The sequence below is a fragment of the Lagopus muta genome, chromosome 4 (genome assembly GCF_023343835.1).
Source record: "Lagopus muta isolate bLagMut1 chromosome 4, bLagMut1 primary, whole genome shotgun sequence".
In the NCBI taxonomy this organism is placed as follows: Eukaryota; Metazoa; Chordata; class Aves; order Galliformes; family Phasianidae; genus Lagopus; species Lagopus muta.
The window spans coordinates 23,849,163-23,865,627 of NC_064436.1; the positions used below are offsets into that span (position 1 = coordinate 23,849,163).

At 39.9% G+C, this 16,465-nt stretch overlaps 1 protein-coding gene across 4 annotated transcripts in view; it reads left to right on the top strand.

The window, feature by feature from the left end:
- Window positions 1-16,465, top strand: part of GALNTL6 (polypeptide N-acetylgalactosaminyltransferase like 6) — a 487,138-nt gene that overhangs the window by 429,134 nt on the left and 41,539 nt on the right. The window contains exons 12-14 of one of the 4 annotated variants that reach the window (XM_048943579.1): window positions 8-8,492; window positions 12,542-12,711; window positions 13,467-14,247. In XM_048943579.1, coding sequence (XP_048799536.1) covers window positions 8-175 — 168 coding nt within the window. In that variant the 3' untranslated portion in view covers window positions 176-8,492; window positions 12,542-12,711; window positions 13,467-14,247. Of the gene's footprint in view, window positions 1-7; window positions 12,712-13,466; window positions 14,248-16,465 lie in introns of those variants that run through there. The other 3 variants (XM_048943580.1, XM_048943577.1, XM_048943578.1) reach the window with 3 other exon arrangements.

Consider the following 16,465-nt stretch of genomic DNA (forward strand, 5'->3'; position numbering starts at 1 on the left):
TCTGTAGGACAAAACTTTGTTCCATCCGGTAAGCAGCAGCTGCATAGATTGCAACCCATCTGAAAAGAAGATTTTCATGAACAGATGTGATCCTTTATCTGAAACTCAACAGTGGGTTTTTGAACATATTAATATGACTGTTTTAGAAAAATTTAACAGCAAGGCCAGTTCCTAGGGAAAATTAAAAAATGAACACACCCAGTTACACACAGCCTGCAGACCACGTTTTCGCCAGCATCTGGGTCGAAGGAGTCAGGAATTAAATTTCCTAGATCCAGGAAGTCTGCTCTAAGGATTAAGAAAATGCCCCAGCAAGAGCCAGCAGGCTGTCCTTGAGGATGTACAGTATCTGAAGAACTTGGCTAGGAGCCTCACCGGATGCTGCTGAGAACTTCAGGCTGAAAATTCCCTTGCTGGTCAAGGGAAAATTTTGTTTAAAAACTGTTTGAAAGTACTCCAAGTTAATAAAGTAAAACAAAACTCTAGAGTTTCTCAGGTCTAATCCTGCTGTAGTGAGTAGTTCAGAACAGACGCTGTGATTTGGGACGGGTGTATGGTGTGCATGACGGCTACAGGAACCTGAAGAAATCCCAGGTTTTAGAACTAAACATGCTGTTGGAAGAATAATGATGTCCCAGCACTCCCTAGACAAGATATATGCTCTGTTGATATTCTCATTATAAAAGGTCGGGTTAAGCAGGTTTAACCCTCAGAACTGCTGCAATTAATTTTAAATACCTCCCTTTTACATTCCATTCATTACCAAAATAGGAATGGTAGAAATCTTAGGGTCTAGAATTACACTGTAGTGAAGCATGAAATAAACTGTAAGGTTTTGCCCTCACATTTCTCCCTTCAGTTGGGAAAAAAAAAAAAAAAACAAAATCATAAAGCAATCAAATTTCTATACGTGGTATATTTAGCAGTTGTGATTCAAATCCCGTTGTCACACATGGTGAGATTGTTCTTTCAGTGACAAATGTAAAAGCAGCTGCAACATAATAGAAGGCATGTGGACTAGCTATCTTTCCTAAGGTAGAATCCTTACCAAAGTGTACATTAAGTTAAAAATAGGTTGAAAAAAATCATCATGAGAGCAGGAAATAATTGCATACTGCATGCTGAACTAGGTTAGTCAAATTAACATTGGTACACTGCCATCACCTAAAAAAGCACTGTTTCTCTGTAGTGCAGCTTAAAAGGTCTTGCAGAAATCATGTGGTGTTCTTGTCAGATATAAGTGGAGAGAAAATTTGACATGAAGCGAGTTGGGTGGTTTCAGAGTTCTTGATGAAATCTGTGATGGAGATCACATGAACCGAAGCTGTCAAGTGAATGATACTGCAGATCTCATGGTGGAGGAAAGGAGGAATGAAACGTTACACGTGGCTGTATTTTGGTGCTTTAGGCACTGATGCAATTCAGATTCAGACAGACTTTCACACTGATGGGCATTATGGCACGTGGTGTCCCTCACACCCATCGAGCTGTTGTCATGTGAGGCCACTAAAACTTATTTGAAAAGCCTATGGCTCTTCTCAGAAGGAATCAATTAATGCTAATATGTGGACATAACTAACAGGTTTGGGATTTTTCAAGGTGAGAGCATGTGTATATGTGCATCAAATGAGTATGTGGACTGCTTTTGTTTGAAAGGCCTTTACAGACAAAAGCACCATAAATGTGGATAGATGAAATTCCCCAGAGGTGGCTGTAACAGTGCCGTCGGCTTCCAAAAATATCATAAGGAATTAAGTTGCTCAGTCTGACTGCTGGAGAAATGGCTGACTAGCCAGAATACTGCTGTATAAGCTATCATGTTTTGAGGCAGAAGGGCAAATGTGTTTTGTTTATTGCTCCTTGCTCTCTATTTAGGCTCAAAGAGTGTTGATTGTATCCGAAGGATGTTTCTCATACCAGTTAGTGTACACTATTTTATGACAGCACCTGTAGTTGCAGATTAAAAATTGTGTTAACCTAAAATTGTTGGTTATAGGAACTTTTTAGGAAGGGAATGAGATCCTGAAGCATTTAGGATGCATGCACTTGGATGCATCCATACACTCAGTAATTGCTGCAAGTTAGTGAAGAGGCCTTTTAATTTAAGAAAAACAACTATAGGCATCATTTTATGATTTTAAAGCAAAAGAATTTTCTTAGGTACTGTTTTAATTTAATTATGCTGCACTGAAGGACAGAAGCAGAAAGACTAATGCGTAGGGATATTTAGGTTGCTGTCAGTACACAGAAGCAGTCTGGGCACTGAAGGCTGCCAGCCTTCACAGATACAGTTCTTGTAGCATCATCATTTATTTGCAGCCTGAACGTGAGAAATGAGAATTTGGGTAAAGAAGAAAATGGGCACCTAAAATGTAAATTCAGTCCTCAAGCTGCTGATTGAAACTGCCCCTAAACTGTTGAAGTCCCATATGCCCAAAATAGAGAGGTAAAGGAGAACTGCTAAACCAGCTGAGCAATTTATAATATGCACAGATTGGTAGGGTTATATCATTCAGTCTCTGCCTGCATCTTGGTGGTCTGACTTTGAAATGTCTAATGGGAACTATACTGCTGCTGGGGCAGAGATCTTCTATGCCTTTTACAACCCTCATTAATTAATATTGCACAGCATCCTGCACTGTCAAAGCAAAGCTTTCCATTACTCAGTTGAACAGTGATTGTAAGCTCTGGTAGTCCCTGTCAGATAACAATCCATCTGAATGGTATCCAGATGTTTAGGAAAATTCTGTTCTATGTATTGTTTTCAGTTTTTATAGGCAAAATATTAGAAAAGAGATATTAGAGTTTTTCACGTCAGCAGTGAGCAGCTTTTGATTAATCTGGAAATATAATGTTTATGTGACAGTACAGATCTTGAGAAACATCTAATATCTTGCCACAGTGTGGCATACACACACACATACATACATATATATATATATATATACACACACATGTATGTATACATTACCAGTGGAAAGAGACAAGAGATGGGTGGAGGAGAGGTTTGTTCTCACTTCATGGGCTGAGATTTCAGGTATTTATTATAACACAGGAAAAAAGAAAAGAAAGATAGCAGTCAATAGCCTAGTAGAGAAGACAGTTACTTCACTGTTTTCAGTTTAAGCATTTTTCTCTTTTTAAAAACATGAAAAAAGCTCTTATGCAGCTTCTCACAGGCAGCTGTAATCCTCCTGCTGAGCAGAGAAGGTGGCCCTAGGGACTGAGTTTCAGAGCTGTGCTCCTGTAGCATTTGGGCTGATGGATTCACAAAAAGGTTATGACTTGCTAAGCATGGGACGCCTTCAGCAGGAAGTGTTATGAATAATAAACGGTCATCCCTACCTCTAAATTAAATTCTGTCTTGAGAGTTCTCCAAAGCTTTCCACTGATAATAGCATTTCATGACTAATTTAGCATTCAGAATTTCTTTAAGTCTTCCACAACCATATCTTTTTTTTTCACTCAGTGGACATCTGAGCAAGTAAAAAGATAGGATGGACAGATATATTTTCCTTCCATATTTAATCAGAAGTGTTTAACTTCAGTCCACATTCCTTCCAAAGACCATGAAATTTCTGTACAAAAAGGTGTTTACAAAATACTACATAGTGCACAGGTTGCACTGACTGATAATTTCAGTGAAATTCCAGCTGGTGATTAGCTTCAGTTTTTCTGCTGATTGTTTTATGGGAATTTAATCAACACACCCAAAAAAATATTTGTATCTTTAAAGTTCATAGCACCTACCCTAAACTTTTCTCACTTGAGGCTTTCTGACTCTTTCATAGGTCAGCAAACTACTACTGCTGCAGATGGTAGCAACTGGAAAAAGTGGAATAAACACCAAGTGCAATGAAAACTCTCAAATCATTTGTGTTTCCCTGTGCTTATTCCAAAATCCAAACTAAGTAGAAGCCCTTGGCAGGGGCATAAGGGGGAGAGGATTTGGGAAGCAGCGTTGTACAAAGGCATGACCTTATTTCAGGAAAATGACATCATTTGAGAACAAATGTTTCTGCGACATTATGGATACTTTAGTGATATAATGCATACTTCCTGAGTGTTATCAGTTTATAAATAAATGGACTGTAGCTGCTGAACTAGGTCATCTTCATGATAAAGATAGACTAGGCTTGAAAGGAAGAGACAAGCACTTAACAACCTTTGGTTACTGGCAATTTACCAAGCATCAATGTCTCTGTGACCTCAGTGAAATCGGATGCCACAGAAGATCACAGAAAAAATGTATATGTATAGCTTAACCAAATGTATTCAATGGGAAGCACCCCTTTAACAGTGGATATCAGTCACTTTTGCTTAAAAAAATATATAAAAATTTTAATCAGAATTAAATTATATTTTTACTGCTAACTTCTGCAGGGAGCTTAGTGAGTGGTGGCTTCCAAGCCACCCAGACAGAGTGGGGAAGGAATGCTTTGGGAAGACAGCTGCTGGGAGGTCACCAGCACGAGTGCAGCCTATAGCTCAAGAACATCAGTTTGTAGTGCTGTTGGTCCAGCATCTTTCCAGGGAACATAAGATGTACATTAAAAAAAGAATACGATGACAGATTTTTAATCCCTCAAGGTCATTAGGTGAAACCATTTCAAAACACTTGAAAACAAAAAGTTGATTAGAAGTAGCTTTTCTATAGCTGGTATTATGTATATGAGATTAATGAACTCATTTGTATAACTCCTTTCCAAATCTGTTCCATATATCTCTTAGAAAGTGCACAGAGGTCCTGAGGTTCTTTTAAAGAGGTACTGAGGTTCTGAAGATCTTGCAGCATATGAAAGTAAATTTTGAAAGGTCTTTAGAATATTATATCTGGTATATATAAAAGGTAACAACAAAAACAAAACAAACAACAACAAAAGCACCCTGACTTCTTTAGATTTTGCTAAACTTCTTGTTCTAGAATAGTATTCACTGACCAGAAAATTTTAGGTGAATCAATAATATAGTTTAGTAGCAGTGCTTAGTGCTTTCTAGTTAAGGTTTCTACTCTTAAAAATAGATACGTATATGGAATTGTAATGAATACAGTTAGTTGCTGATAGTCATTTTCTTGTTATTTTTTTAACTACATACATAAATCTGTCCTGAAGTGACCTCTTATCTCATATTTTTCTTACTGTAATTCTGAATGCACTGGACTGAGAATAATCTAAGCAGAGAAAAGACCTTTAAGAACTATCTAACAAACCTGTGCAGAAACGAACAAACAATGAGAAAGCTTTGCTGGAAATGAGCTGCAAAATGCATCACATTCCCAAAGCTTCAGCTGCATTCAGAAAATGCTTTCACTTTGTATGATGGCTATATATCCTTTCAGTGTATCAGTAATATCACTGGTATTACCCTTGCACTAGGATCTCTGAAAATGATGTGCTATCATTTGGCACAGTAGATGGACAGCACGCTGCTGGAGAAAAAAAGTGCTTTGGAGGAACAGATCCTAAAAAATCCCTTTCAAGCATTGCAGCCTGGGATGTCTTTGGAGCCTTCACTATTTATAAAATTCCCGTTTTCTTAGGTTTGGTTTTGTTTGATTCTTTGTTGCTTTTTGTTTGTTTGTTTACATAGTACACTGGCACAGGCTGCCCAGAGAGGCTGTGGAGTTTCCTCTTTGGAGATCTCCAAGAGCTGTCTGGATATGGGTCTGGGCCCCAGCTCTGGGTGGCCCTGCTGATGGAGCAGGGGATGGAGCAGAGGGACCCAGAGGTCTTTGCCAACATCAGCCATCCTGAGATCCTGTGCCCCAAGGTCCTTCATGAAAAAAAGTGCTGACAATAGGGGAACAAAGAGGACACAGGTTAAAAGAAATAAAAATGATAAAGATATCAAGTCCTCGGCACAGATGAGCTTATTAAGTGTACACAAAGATAAATCTGTTTCTTCTGTGTGGCTGTTGCAGTAGATGAATGTCTCCCAGGAAAACACAAATGGGAAGGAGCCACACCAGCAGGAAAGGCCTTATGTAGCAGTGGAGACAGAGTCACAGTGACCTTTTGTTGAGAAGCAGATGAATAGCACCGTAAGAGTGATATCACATAAGGGATGTGAAGTGAGCTGCAATGTGACAGGTCTGGTAAGCAATGCTATCTAAAAGACATTAGGACATGAGAAGGAAAAACTTGGTCCTCATTAACCTTTGCCCTTATTAGCTTTGGCAGTACCCCTGACCCTTTGTTAAGGTATTAGTTGATGTAATTAAGTTAATCCTTCACCCTGGCCAGCAAATGACCCATGCTGGAAGGAATCACAGCCCAAGCAAATTTTTCTTGGTTAGCTTGAAGCATCTGATTGACACAAACTCTTGGCAGTTCAGTCAAAAACCCCGACTAGCACCAAATCTAAAGCAATATAACCATCCTGAAAGATCCATTGGCCCTTTGTGTCCTTCTGTGAAAAAATATTTCAATTGCTTTAAGGAGCAATTGATGGTAATGATCCTAGATTGAGAAAACAAGGAGTAATGAACTTGCACAGAGGTGAAAGGGCAAACATGCAATTATGACGTGGCGGTTTAATTGAGAAAGGATGGAGGAAGCAGTTGATACAAGAGAAGATGCAGGAATTGGGTTTATTTCTGGGTATGAAGGAAGCATGATTTGCAAAGGTTAGCTATGGATAACTTTGGGTACCTCTTCATACCAGTGCTTGCGTGTTTATTTCCATCACAGATGTTCAGAAATTGAGAGGCAATCACTCCCACCTCCTCTCGGCAAAGGACTTAAATTTAGAAGAAAGAACTGTATAATCTAAAACATACTGATCATGAGGTATGTGTGCAGCTACAGCAAAGCTTTGCTGGACACCAAGTCAGTGCTGAGGTTTCCACCAAAGGTGTGTGTGTATATCCAAGGATGCTTTGGGGATAGCATGTAGAAGCAGAACGTGATGGTCACTGCTTTAACTCTAATGTTTCTCTGCACCTCAGGCTGTTTTGAAACAGGATAAGTGGTTAACTAAATTTTCCAGGAAATATCAACCCAGGTGAGTACAAAGCAGATCTGCCTCCTCCCTGTGTGGATCAAGGTATCCCATGTTCCTCTTCAAACGTTGCATAGAACTCCTAAACAAAAGTAACACCGTGACTCTGTCGTCATGGCTCTTTGCAGCATTTGCCTCTTTTTAGCCATTTCAGTTATTTTCTTCATTCTTTTTTCTATTTGGTCTTTCCTTTAACTCCTCAACTGCAGGATTTTTTCAGAATAACAGACCTCCTTCCCTTCCTTCTGGTGTGTGTTCAGCTATTATAGACCCCTTCCTCAAGGTAGCAATGACTAGTGCTGCTCTGATCTTGCCCTGGCAGAGCCGTGAGCCCTTCTGCACTGGAGACACCTCTGCTGTCTGCTGTGCAGAATGGTTCCAGAGCAGAAGGGAGAGATCCTGTCCTTATGGGTCAGTATCTCAATGCAAGTTTTGTCTGTGCTACAGATGCACCTCAGCACAGGCAGACAAACATCTGTTTACCTTCTGCAAAGGAGAACACTTCACTGGCAATCTCCTTTCTTACTCATCCTTAAAATTCAGTGCTGAAGTCAGAAAGGGGATTATTTAAGATCAGAAGCATCTTGTTCCATCAGTACTTCTTAGAAACATTCAGAAGCAGCTGAACTTAAACTTCACAAGTAGGTTTTAACTCGTGATTATCCATACTAAGCTCATAGATACAAGAAACTGAGTTATAATTCCATTAAATTAAAATGTGGTTTGTATAAGGCATTAGGGGGTTATAACAACTTTAATCGAAGGCATTATTTCAAATGTAAAATTAGTATGTAATCTCTAGTGAATACATGATACAAGTTCACCTTGAGTTGGCTGGAGAGAGGCAGAGTGGCTTTTATTTTCTCATAAAACCACAAGTAGAGAGAGATTGTCCAACATGCAGCATGTCTTGCTTTTATCTGTATAGAGTTTCAGTTATTTCTCCAGTAAGTTAGCAAAGGTCATATGTATATATATATATAGAAAGATTTCCTATGATTATCAAAGCTGCACTTGCAGAAATGGCAGTAAAACATCCTTTTCTTTCCTATTAGCAGAAAATCCTTTCCTTTTTTTCCCGTTTGTGTTTATACACCTGCAGAGTCATTTATTTGTAAACAGAAAACATTAATACAGGTTTAACCCTCTCCCTTTGCTAGACGAGTTCCTGGTAGATCAGAGTACCGGTGTGAAGGCTGTGTTAAAGCAGTGTAGAAAGGACTGTCAGCCAAGGAATGAGGATTCCTTATAGAAGAACAATAAGCCTCTGTATGGGAACTGTTGAGCCGTGGCCTTAAACCACTGATTGATCACCTGAGGTAAAGACTGGGTCAGCCTTGGGAGCACAGGTGAAAGCAATTCAGCAGTGTGACCAGAAGGGCTGGAGCCTGGCTCCACCTCTTCTAGACCCCATTTAAGGGCTGACTGCCAGTATGGAAGGTCTCTTTCTGGGGGTCCTCCCTTTTGGAGTTTGTGAGCCTAGGATGTGGGTGAGCATTTCATTTTTGATTGTCTCTTTCCACTATGGCAGTCTTCCTAACTATAAGCCTGTTAAATACCATCCTAACCACGCTACTCTTCTAACTTGTACATTTGTTAATTGTGTGCTCCCTGAAGTTTTATTTCCTTTATTTGTATAATATTAGTATTCAGATCACAGCTAGTGCTCTGCGTCTAAAGATATCATAGTAATCTGCACCTGGAACAGTAATGATGCTTCATCAGGGCTCTGCTACCAGCTTTCTTTATGAATCTATGCACCATGGCTTTGGAAAACCATTTTTTGGAGTTGGGAGCCTTCGCTAACAGTTGTTGTCCCTGTAAAGGACATTTCTTCCAGCTTTGGCCTAACCTGTTGTTTTCCACCTAAAACTCTGTTGACTGAAGTAGTTTGGCATTGACTAACTTTCCAGAAGGTATCTAGGTAATCTGCTCCACATCACATCCAGTGCTCCACAGTGGTCCAGCCCACATGGGCACATACGTGGTTCACAAAGGATCAGGTGTCAAAACAGAAAGGTATGGTCCTTTCTGAGCCTTTAAGATGCTTATGTTTATCAGCTAGCCTTTGTGATGGCCAGAGTGATTTCCAGGCACCTCTGTCAATAAGCAGTCTTTCTTGCAGGTATCCTGTGAAATTCCCACTTCTCTCATTTTTCTGAGAGCCTTTGCTTCCTGTTAACATTCAGGAATAAAAACCAACTCCTCACAATTCAGCTATTACAAACTAATTTTAAAGGACCAAGAAGGGCAGCGGATAAGCTTATGTAATCTCTGTCCCATGTGCTTGTAGGCAAGGCAGCCAATAGTGGTGTGAGCTGGTAAGTAGATGGTAGAGATCAGTCCTCAAGAAGTGAGGCAGTTGTCTAATTTTCTGTGAACTGAGGTCTAGTTCTTTGGTAAGTTTGATTTAGGAAATATAGCTCTCTAGAAAAGAAAGAATGAAAATGGGGAAAATGTTTTTAAGTATTATACAGTAGGCTGCGATTAGTAATATATAATATGTAATAGGTTAAATAAGAACATAAACTTCTGTGCTGACTAGTCTGAGATAGTTGGCTTAGATCTTTTTAAACAACAGTGGTAAAAGCTTTGACCAACTTGCTGATGCATTAAAATAAAGTTTTCAAGACATAATGACAAAGTTTACAGAGTACTTGCCTGTAAATTACCAGACTGTAGCTAAGAACCTGAATAATGAAATAAAAGTTGTACACCTGTCCTATTTTATATTTGGATGTGTCAAATTATGGAATACAAAGAAAAATTGCTGTAGAGCAGTTTAAAAAAAAAAAGACCTTGATCTGAATAAATACCTCTCAGAAATCACAACATTAGTGTTTCAATTTGTTGTGCATCTGCTGCTGCTGAAACCAGCCATGTGTATCAAGTCAGGGAAGAGGCAGGCAAGCTTGTTTAGAGGCTGCTTGCTGCTCCCCCAGCCACACCAAAGCAGAAACCGAAATCCACTACTCTGTTGAAGACAATATCAGAACTTGAATGTCCATTTAAATAAGAGACAAATATAGGAATGTGTACAAAATTGTCACGCATACCGTTCCTCAAGTGATAAGTAAGGAAGTGTTGAAAGAGAAAGTGAACAGCTGATTCCAGTAAAAAGTGATACAAATTGAGATCTATTTGTCCCCCTCCAATCTCCTAAAAATCAAGAAACAACAACAACAAAAAAAACCTAGAAATTCCTGATTCTTCTTATGTTTTCAACTGGTAAGTTGAATATCATATATCTTCCAAAGTAAGATTAAGCTATTAAAAGCAGGTACTTTCCTGCAGAAATTCAGGAGTAATAGACAAGAACAGAACAGGACAGAAGAGATGCTTATTACTTATCTGTCTTTCAAAGAATGTTTTTTTTTTATTTTTCATTTGCATTTCTACTTTAAGCTTGATTTTATGCATTCCCATACGCTTTGCTTCTTCAGTGCTGTACCTCTACACTAATACTTTCTAATCTAAATTATTTGGTTAAATTCATCCCTTTCATCCACTGCATACTTTTTATTTATTCAAGCATCTTTCCAGGGGTACACTTAAAGCAACCATTGCTTCTGAAGTACTTTGTCAGAAATAGTGAAAAGAAAAGGGTAAGTATGCACTGGAAATACATGCCTGTTCCTTGTCTAATAGCTTAAGAGGCTGCTGCAGTCAAATGTGAACTGAAGGCATCTCCAGCTGCAAAAGAAAAAAAACTATCTCTTCCCATCCAAGCTTTCCACTGAAACCATTCCTTAGATTAATTCCTTAGGCAGTTCCACTGAGCAAACTTTAGTAAATATCTCTCCAGAACAATCATAAACTTGAAGGGATGTTAACAGCAACAAAACAAAATCCTACTGAGGGGGATTTTATGAGTAACAAAAGCTCAGATGAAAGCCCTAAGAAGATTGGAGTGATTATTTTACAGGTGCTACTCTTTGGCAAGCGAACAACTAGGAACAGAGAAAAAAATATTATTAAAAAAACAATAATGCTTTAGATACATCAGAAACAATTAGCCATTAGTTTTAATGTAGCCTGAAGTTAAATGTGGTTGAGCAACAGAGTATTCTCCCAGTTGCATCATTTAAAGTTCACAGTCTGGGGGAAGCATGGTGCATTAAGAAAACCAAGAGCCTTCTGTGAATTTTGTGTCGATTATATAATTAACTTTGATAACATCAGATGCAAACCATCAAGGAAAAAGAGCTTTAAAGAGCTCTTGCAGATAAGGGAACATCAGGAAAGTAACAAGATTTGAACTGGGGAAGGAAAGGAATGGAAAAGAACTGCACCACACTCTGGTGTGCAAAAGAGAAAACAAGAGCTAGATAGCAGCTCCTGGTGCGTATTTACAAACATAGTGCAGCAATGGGCTGAGCAGGTTTCTGCTCTGACTCTTCTTTTGTGTCAAGACCAAGCTGTGGCAAATATGTTGGTATTGATCAAGAAGCAGAAGAGCTTCCAAGTCTGGCTTCTTCCTCCTCCTTATCTTTCTTCCTTCAGCAGTGCTTGTCAGTGAAGTTATGAAGAGTGTGTGATGAATGTATATGTTAACTATAATTGCATCCCAACTGAGCATGTGGGCAGCTGCTCAAGCAGGAGGGAGTTTGCTCCTCCAGAGAGCAGCAGTAGCAGCTATGTGATTTCAGCCTTCACATACAGCTTCACACATGCAGCAGCTGTTCGTAAACACTTGCCACCCACACCCTGAATCTCCATCCTTAAAACTTGTGATACCACTAGCACATGCAATAATTCCACACGCTAGCTGCCTATTAGCTCAGTGGCAGCACTCATATTTCCCCTGCTCTGAGTATAAACCCCTGCCCAATTCTGAGTAGGATGTTCACATTTTGGATCACTGTAGCTGGACAATCTTTTTTTTTTTTATTTTGAGGTAAGAGGAAAAAATGTATATTTATTTCTTTAACTCTGCCTGATTATATGCTTATGTGACATTCAACTAATGCCTCCTCTAAGCATGTCTCCTAACTCACATCTGATAAGCTTTTAGTTTAAGGAAATGCCAGAGTAAATTTCCATGCTGGCAGGTGAAGGCCAGAACTGATGTGCAGAAGAAAAGTAATTCCCTACCCACATACAGGCAGATAAACAAGAGACAAGAAAGCACTGCCAGGGCACTGACCCCAGTAGTGGTACCTTCGCACTTGAAGCTCCCAAACCTCCTGTCAAAGCAGCTGGCTTGGTAGCTACTGCCCAAACGAGGCCAGAATGTGGACTGCTGTGCCAGGATTACTTGTCTGTTCTCCTTTTCTAGAATCTGAACTGAAGCACAGAGTCAGTTGTCAGTGAATATTCCCTGAAGCACCACCCTAGGCCACCCCATATATTGAAGGTGACCCAGGCAGGTCCATGCTGGCACCAGCATGCCCACTGGGACAGGAGGGCTGCAGTTAGGGTAACTGGTGTCACCTGAGCCATCCCACATCACCCAGCTCCTCACCAATTCTGCTCTTCCATTGACCATCCCAAAAGGTACATAAAAGACTTTACAGACTTGCCCTCTTTTTTTCTTGAGCTGTTTTCCTCTAGGATTTCCTGCTTGTGCCTCCTGATTAGTGACCAGCTGTGGTTCCACCACTTTCTTGCCAAGAAATCTGCATCTGAAGCCTTCTGAGAAGGTGTATTCCCTGCTCTCCGAACACTGAGATGTCCAACTGAAAGGATACAACATCAACCCCAAATTAGGTCAGTAACTAAATTATTTGTTGTTTTCAGATCAAGTGTCAGTACCATAGGCATGTTTATGAAAATATTTGAAGCAATTGTTGCTGAGATATGAGAACAAGAGCTATCAAACTGTGAAATAGGTCAGGAAGGAAGGCTGGGCAGACAGGGAAGGGTAGGGAAATGAAGTTGCGGTGTGATCCATTGAGAATGCCAATGTTTTTGCTGCTAAATGTTTATGAAGGTTGTACCAATGAGGAATGCTAGCTGATTACCAAATAAGCTTTGAATAGCTATGGATATAGGACTATAAAAATCTATAGCAGGCTGCGTTTCATGGCTTCTTCTAAATAGGATTCTACAGACTAAAGATCTGTGCCCCTGACCTTTTTGGAGGCCCAACCTGCTTGTCAGGGCTCTGGCTCAAGAAGCTGCAGCCTGCCATACCCACCTGCTGGTCTCTTGGCAAGGAGGGAAGTGTGACATATGCCTTGCTGAGCAAAGCAAAATGCCTTTGCTGTCCACCCTCGCCAGTTGTCAGCATGTCCAGTGCTATTTGTGTCATTGTTGTACCACCACTGCCATTTCTGCAAAGATAAGGAAGAAACACTTCTCTTGCAGTCGAGGCAATATAAACAGTGTCTGAGTTGATAAGCAACATGGCATGGCCTGGGTAAGCAAACATTTCTCATGGAACTTTCTGGATGTAATTAGAGGAGAGTTTGCTACTTAGCTAAAAGCCTTGATTATCACTTTGTGCCTGCTTCTTCTTTCAGAAATACCTTTTGAATTAAGGAATTCAAATTCCTAAAAGAGCTCATCTCATTTTAGGATGAACCAATAAGTAAAAAAGTAGGAACTTTTTGTCCTTTGGACTATCCACTTTTGGTATTGGAGATGTTGTTGAGCTTTTGCTCTGTGCAAGAAGCCTTCCTCTTTCATCGGTCTTTCATCTGAGCGCTTACTGGGAGCTTCTTCACCTAAATCACACTTGAAAGGCTGAAATTGTGCTAATTCTCAGGACAGAATTGTTAATTCAAAGGGAAGTCAGCCATAAATGAGGTCTAGAATATATTCAATTCTCTGAAGAGCCTCTACCCATGTAAACCTAGAGTAATGTTTCTCTTACAAAGCACAAGTGTGAAGAAATGTGAGACGAGCATTTTCTCTTATTTTTCTTCCACAGTACTCTTGGTGGCTGATCGCTGTGGTTGGCATATGCAAAAACTATTGCTCATTTAAAAAAAAAAAAATCCTAAGTGCTATACCAGTAATAAAGAAAACAGTTTGCATTTCAGATGAAGAGGAAATAACGTATCACAAAATATTTACTCTACCCAGAAGAGCAGCAATTTACAGACAATTTAACAGCAATTTGATTCTTTTTGTGTGTATATTTAAAGCTTGCAGCAATGTTTTCACACTAAGATTTTCATTTGTGCATTAAGTAATTTTCTTTAAGCCTTAAAATTTGATCGGGTAGTATCTTGAATTTAAATTCTCCCAAAGCTAATAGTGGTCTAGATGTGAGGTTTTTATAGCTCATGGCATGCAAGGTGTGCTTGTTTTGTTGAATTTTTTGTTGTTGTTTGCTTTTTCTTTTTTTTTTTTGTGGATTTTTTTACACATATGTATCTTTTTTAAAAATAGACTGCAGACCTACTCACTTCTTCTGGAGAAGTTTAACAGTATTAGCTTGTAAGTTTTCTGCTTTTAAGCAAGGTAGAAAACCTTACCATTTTACCTGATACCACAACTGTACTATAGGCTTCTCTTTAAGCTTTATTATTGGTAGTTTCAGCAGCTGTGTACCAGGATCAAATACTGCCTCAGTCACATGGCAGCTGTCCCATTAGTAAAGCCAAACCCCAGCTTACCCACTTGGGCTTGGCTTTGTGTGGACGGCCTGCAAAGCTGAGCATGCACTGCTGCCATTCAATAGGCAGAAACAAGATATCACTTGATGCCAAGGCTTTGCTGGCTGCAATCAGTTCTGGTCTGGATGTGGTGCAAAATGCAAACTTGTGCAGCACCATAGCAACAATAAGCAAAACCAAAGAGCAAAGGTGCAGCTATTGAGAGGAAAGCAGTTACAACAAGAAATGCACATGCAGCCCTCCACAAGCATAGATAAAGCAGAGACAAAGTGAGTAAATCATAAAACCTTATTGCTAACAAGGAGGAATTGTTTATTTGATATCCTGTATCAAAGGAAATTAGAGTGCAAATAAATACCATCATACTACATATTGATTTTTCTTTAAAACATGTTGTTACTGGCAAACAAGACTCAGAAACTGGGTTTCTTCCAACAGCATTAAAAATTAAGGCCTCAAGTAGAAAAAAATTCATACCATAAGACTGCAAGGTACAGAAACTCTTCTGCTTCCTTGTTTGTTTTCCTTCTCTTGATATGCAGGTGCTAATAACTTGTTCTAGTCTGAATCCCCGTTAGTTAAAAGGAGATTTTTCTCTTGCTTACGTCTGACCAGATACAAAGTAATACTGAGTTGGTAAGTGTAGTCGGGGGATAGGATAAGAAACAGCACTACTAAGAACCACGCAGAGCAGAAACATTGGAGGGCATGAACAAGGACAAGGAAAGTTCCAAAAATTACATTTGGCTGCTATGAGTTACCAAATTCACAAAATAAGTTGCTGAATAAAACACACATAAAGCTCTCTGCAGCAAAGAATGCCGTGGGAGGAACCTGAGCCACTGACTGTTCTTGCGGTATCTGAAGGCTTAGCCTACCTGCAGACTCGCTTGTGGCCTGTTGAAGAGGAATTCCCCTAACCTTCTGTCTGGAGCATGGCCCTGGGCTCCCATTGCTATAGAAACAGAAGTGCTCCCAGCTGAGAAGCCAGCTGAGCACTGAGAGGGTTGCCAGGGTTGTTTGGAAGGCTGGGAAACCTTCTCAACTCATGGGGTACAACTCGAGCTGAAACAACAAAATGGTTTGCCAGTGGCAGGCAACCAAAGTTCACAAGTTTACCAAATGAATTATGTTCTTACTGTGCTAGTGTTGACTTTAGGGCAATCTGAGCTCTCAGCGGGTTTCTGGGGAGAAAAGAGTGATAGGGTTTGTGCAGTGAGAGTGAAAAGATTGACTACCTCTGCAGTTGCTATGAGAAGTTCTTCATGCTTAATTCTTAATGCTGCAAGGTCTGAGGCCTCAAGGAAAAAGCAAGAGCCGCAAGAGCTGACATCAGTAAGGAAAAAAATATTTTCCTTCTGTGTGTCTTCTGCACTCTACTTGTCTAGTGTCTGGCAGAGCATTTGTGAAACACCGTGGTGCTCAAAATGCTGGGCCTGAGATCCTCCCAGGCAGCTTGCTCTGCCTCTTGGAACTGCATTTGTTAGAATGGGAGAAGGGAAAGAGTTTATCAGATCTAGAAAGGATCATCCTCTGGTTGGAAGACTTTTTAAAGCAGTAAAGTTTGTGATGCCCCATCATGCTTAGGGTTGTATATGATTGCCAGACTTTGCTCTTGAGAGTTTAAAGCATTTGAGCAGCACTTCCTTCAAGACCTGGATCAATCCTAACAGATGATGTAAACCTTATCTGGAAATCGGAAGCACAACCTGGCATGCTCTCCTGTTGTGGAACAAAGGACTGACTTGGGTCTGCTCTCCTTTGCCTTTCTGAAAGAGGCCATACCAAGTAACTTTTCTGTGCTGCTAGGTGAGTAAAATGGGCACACACGTATCTGGCCTGTGTTTAATAAGGAAAAAGTGAAAGGTGTTGGTCAGGAACCTGCACTGAGAATTTAG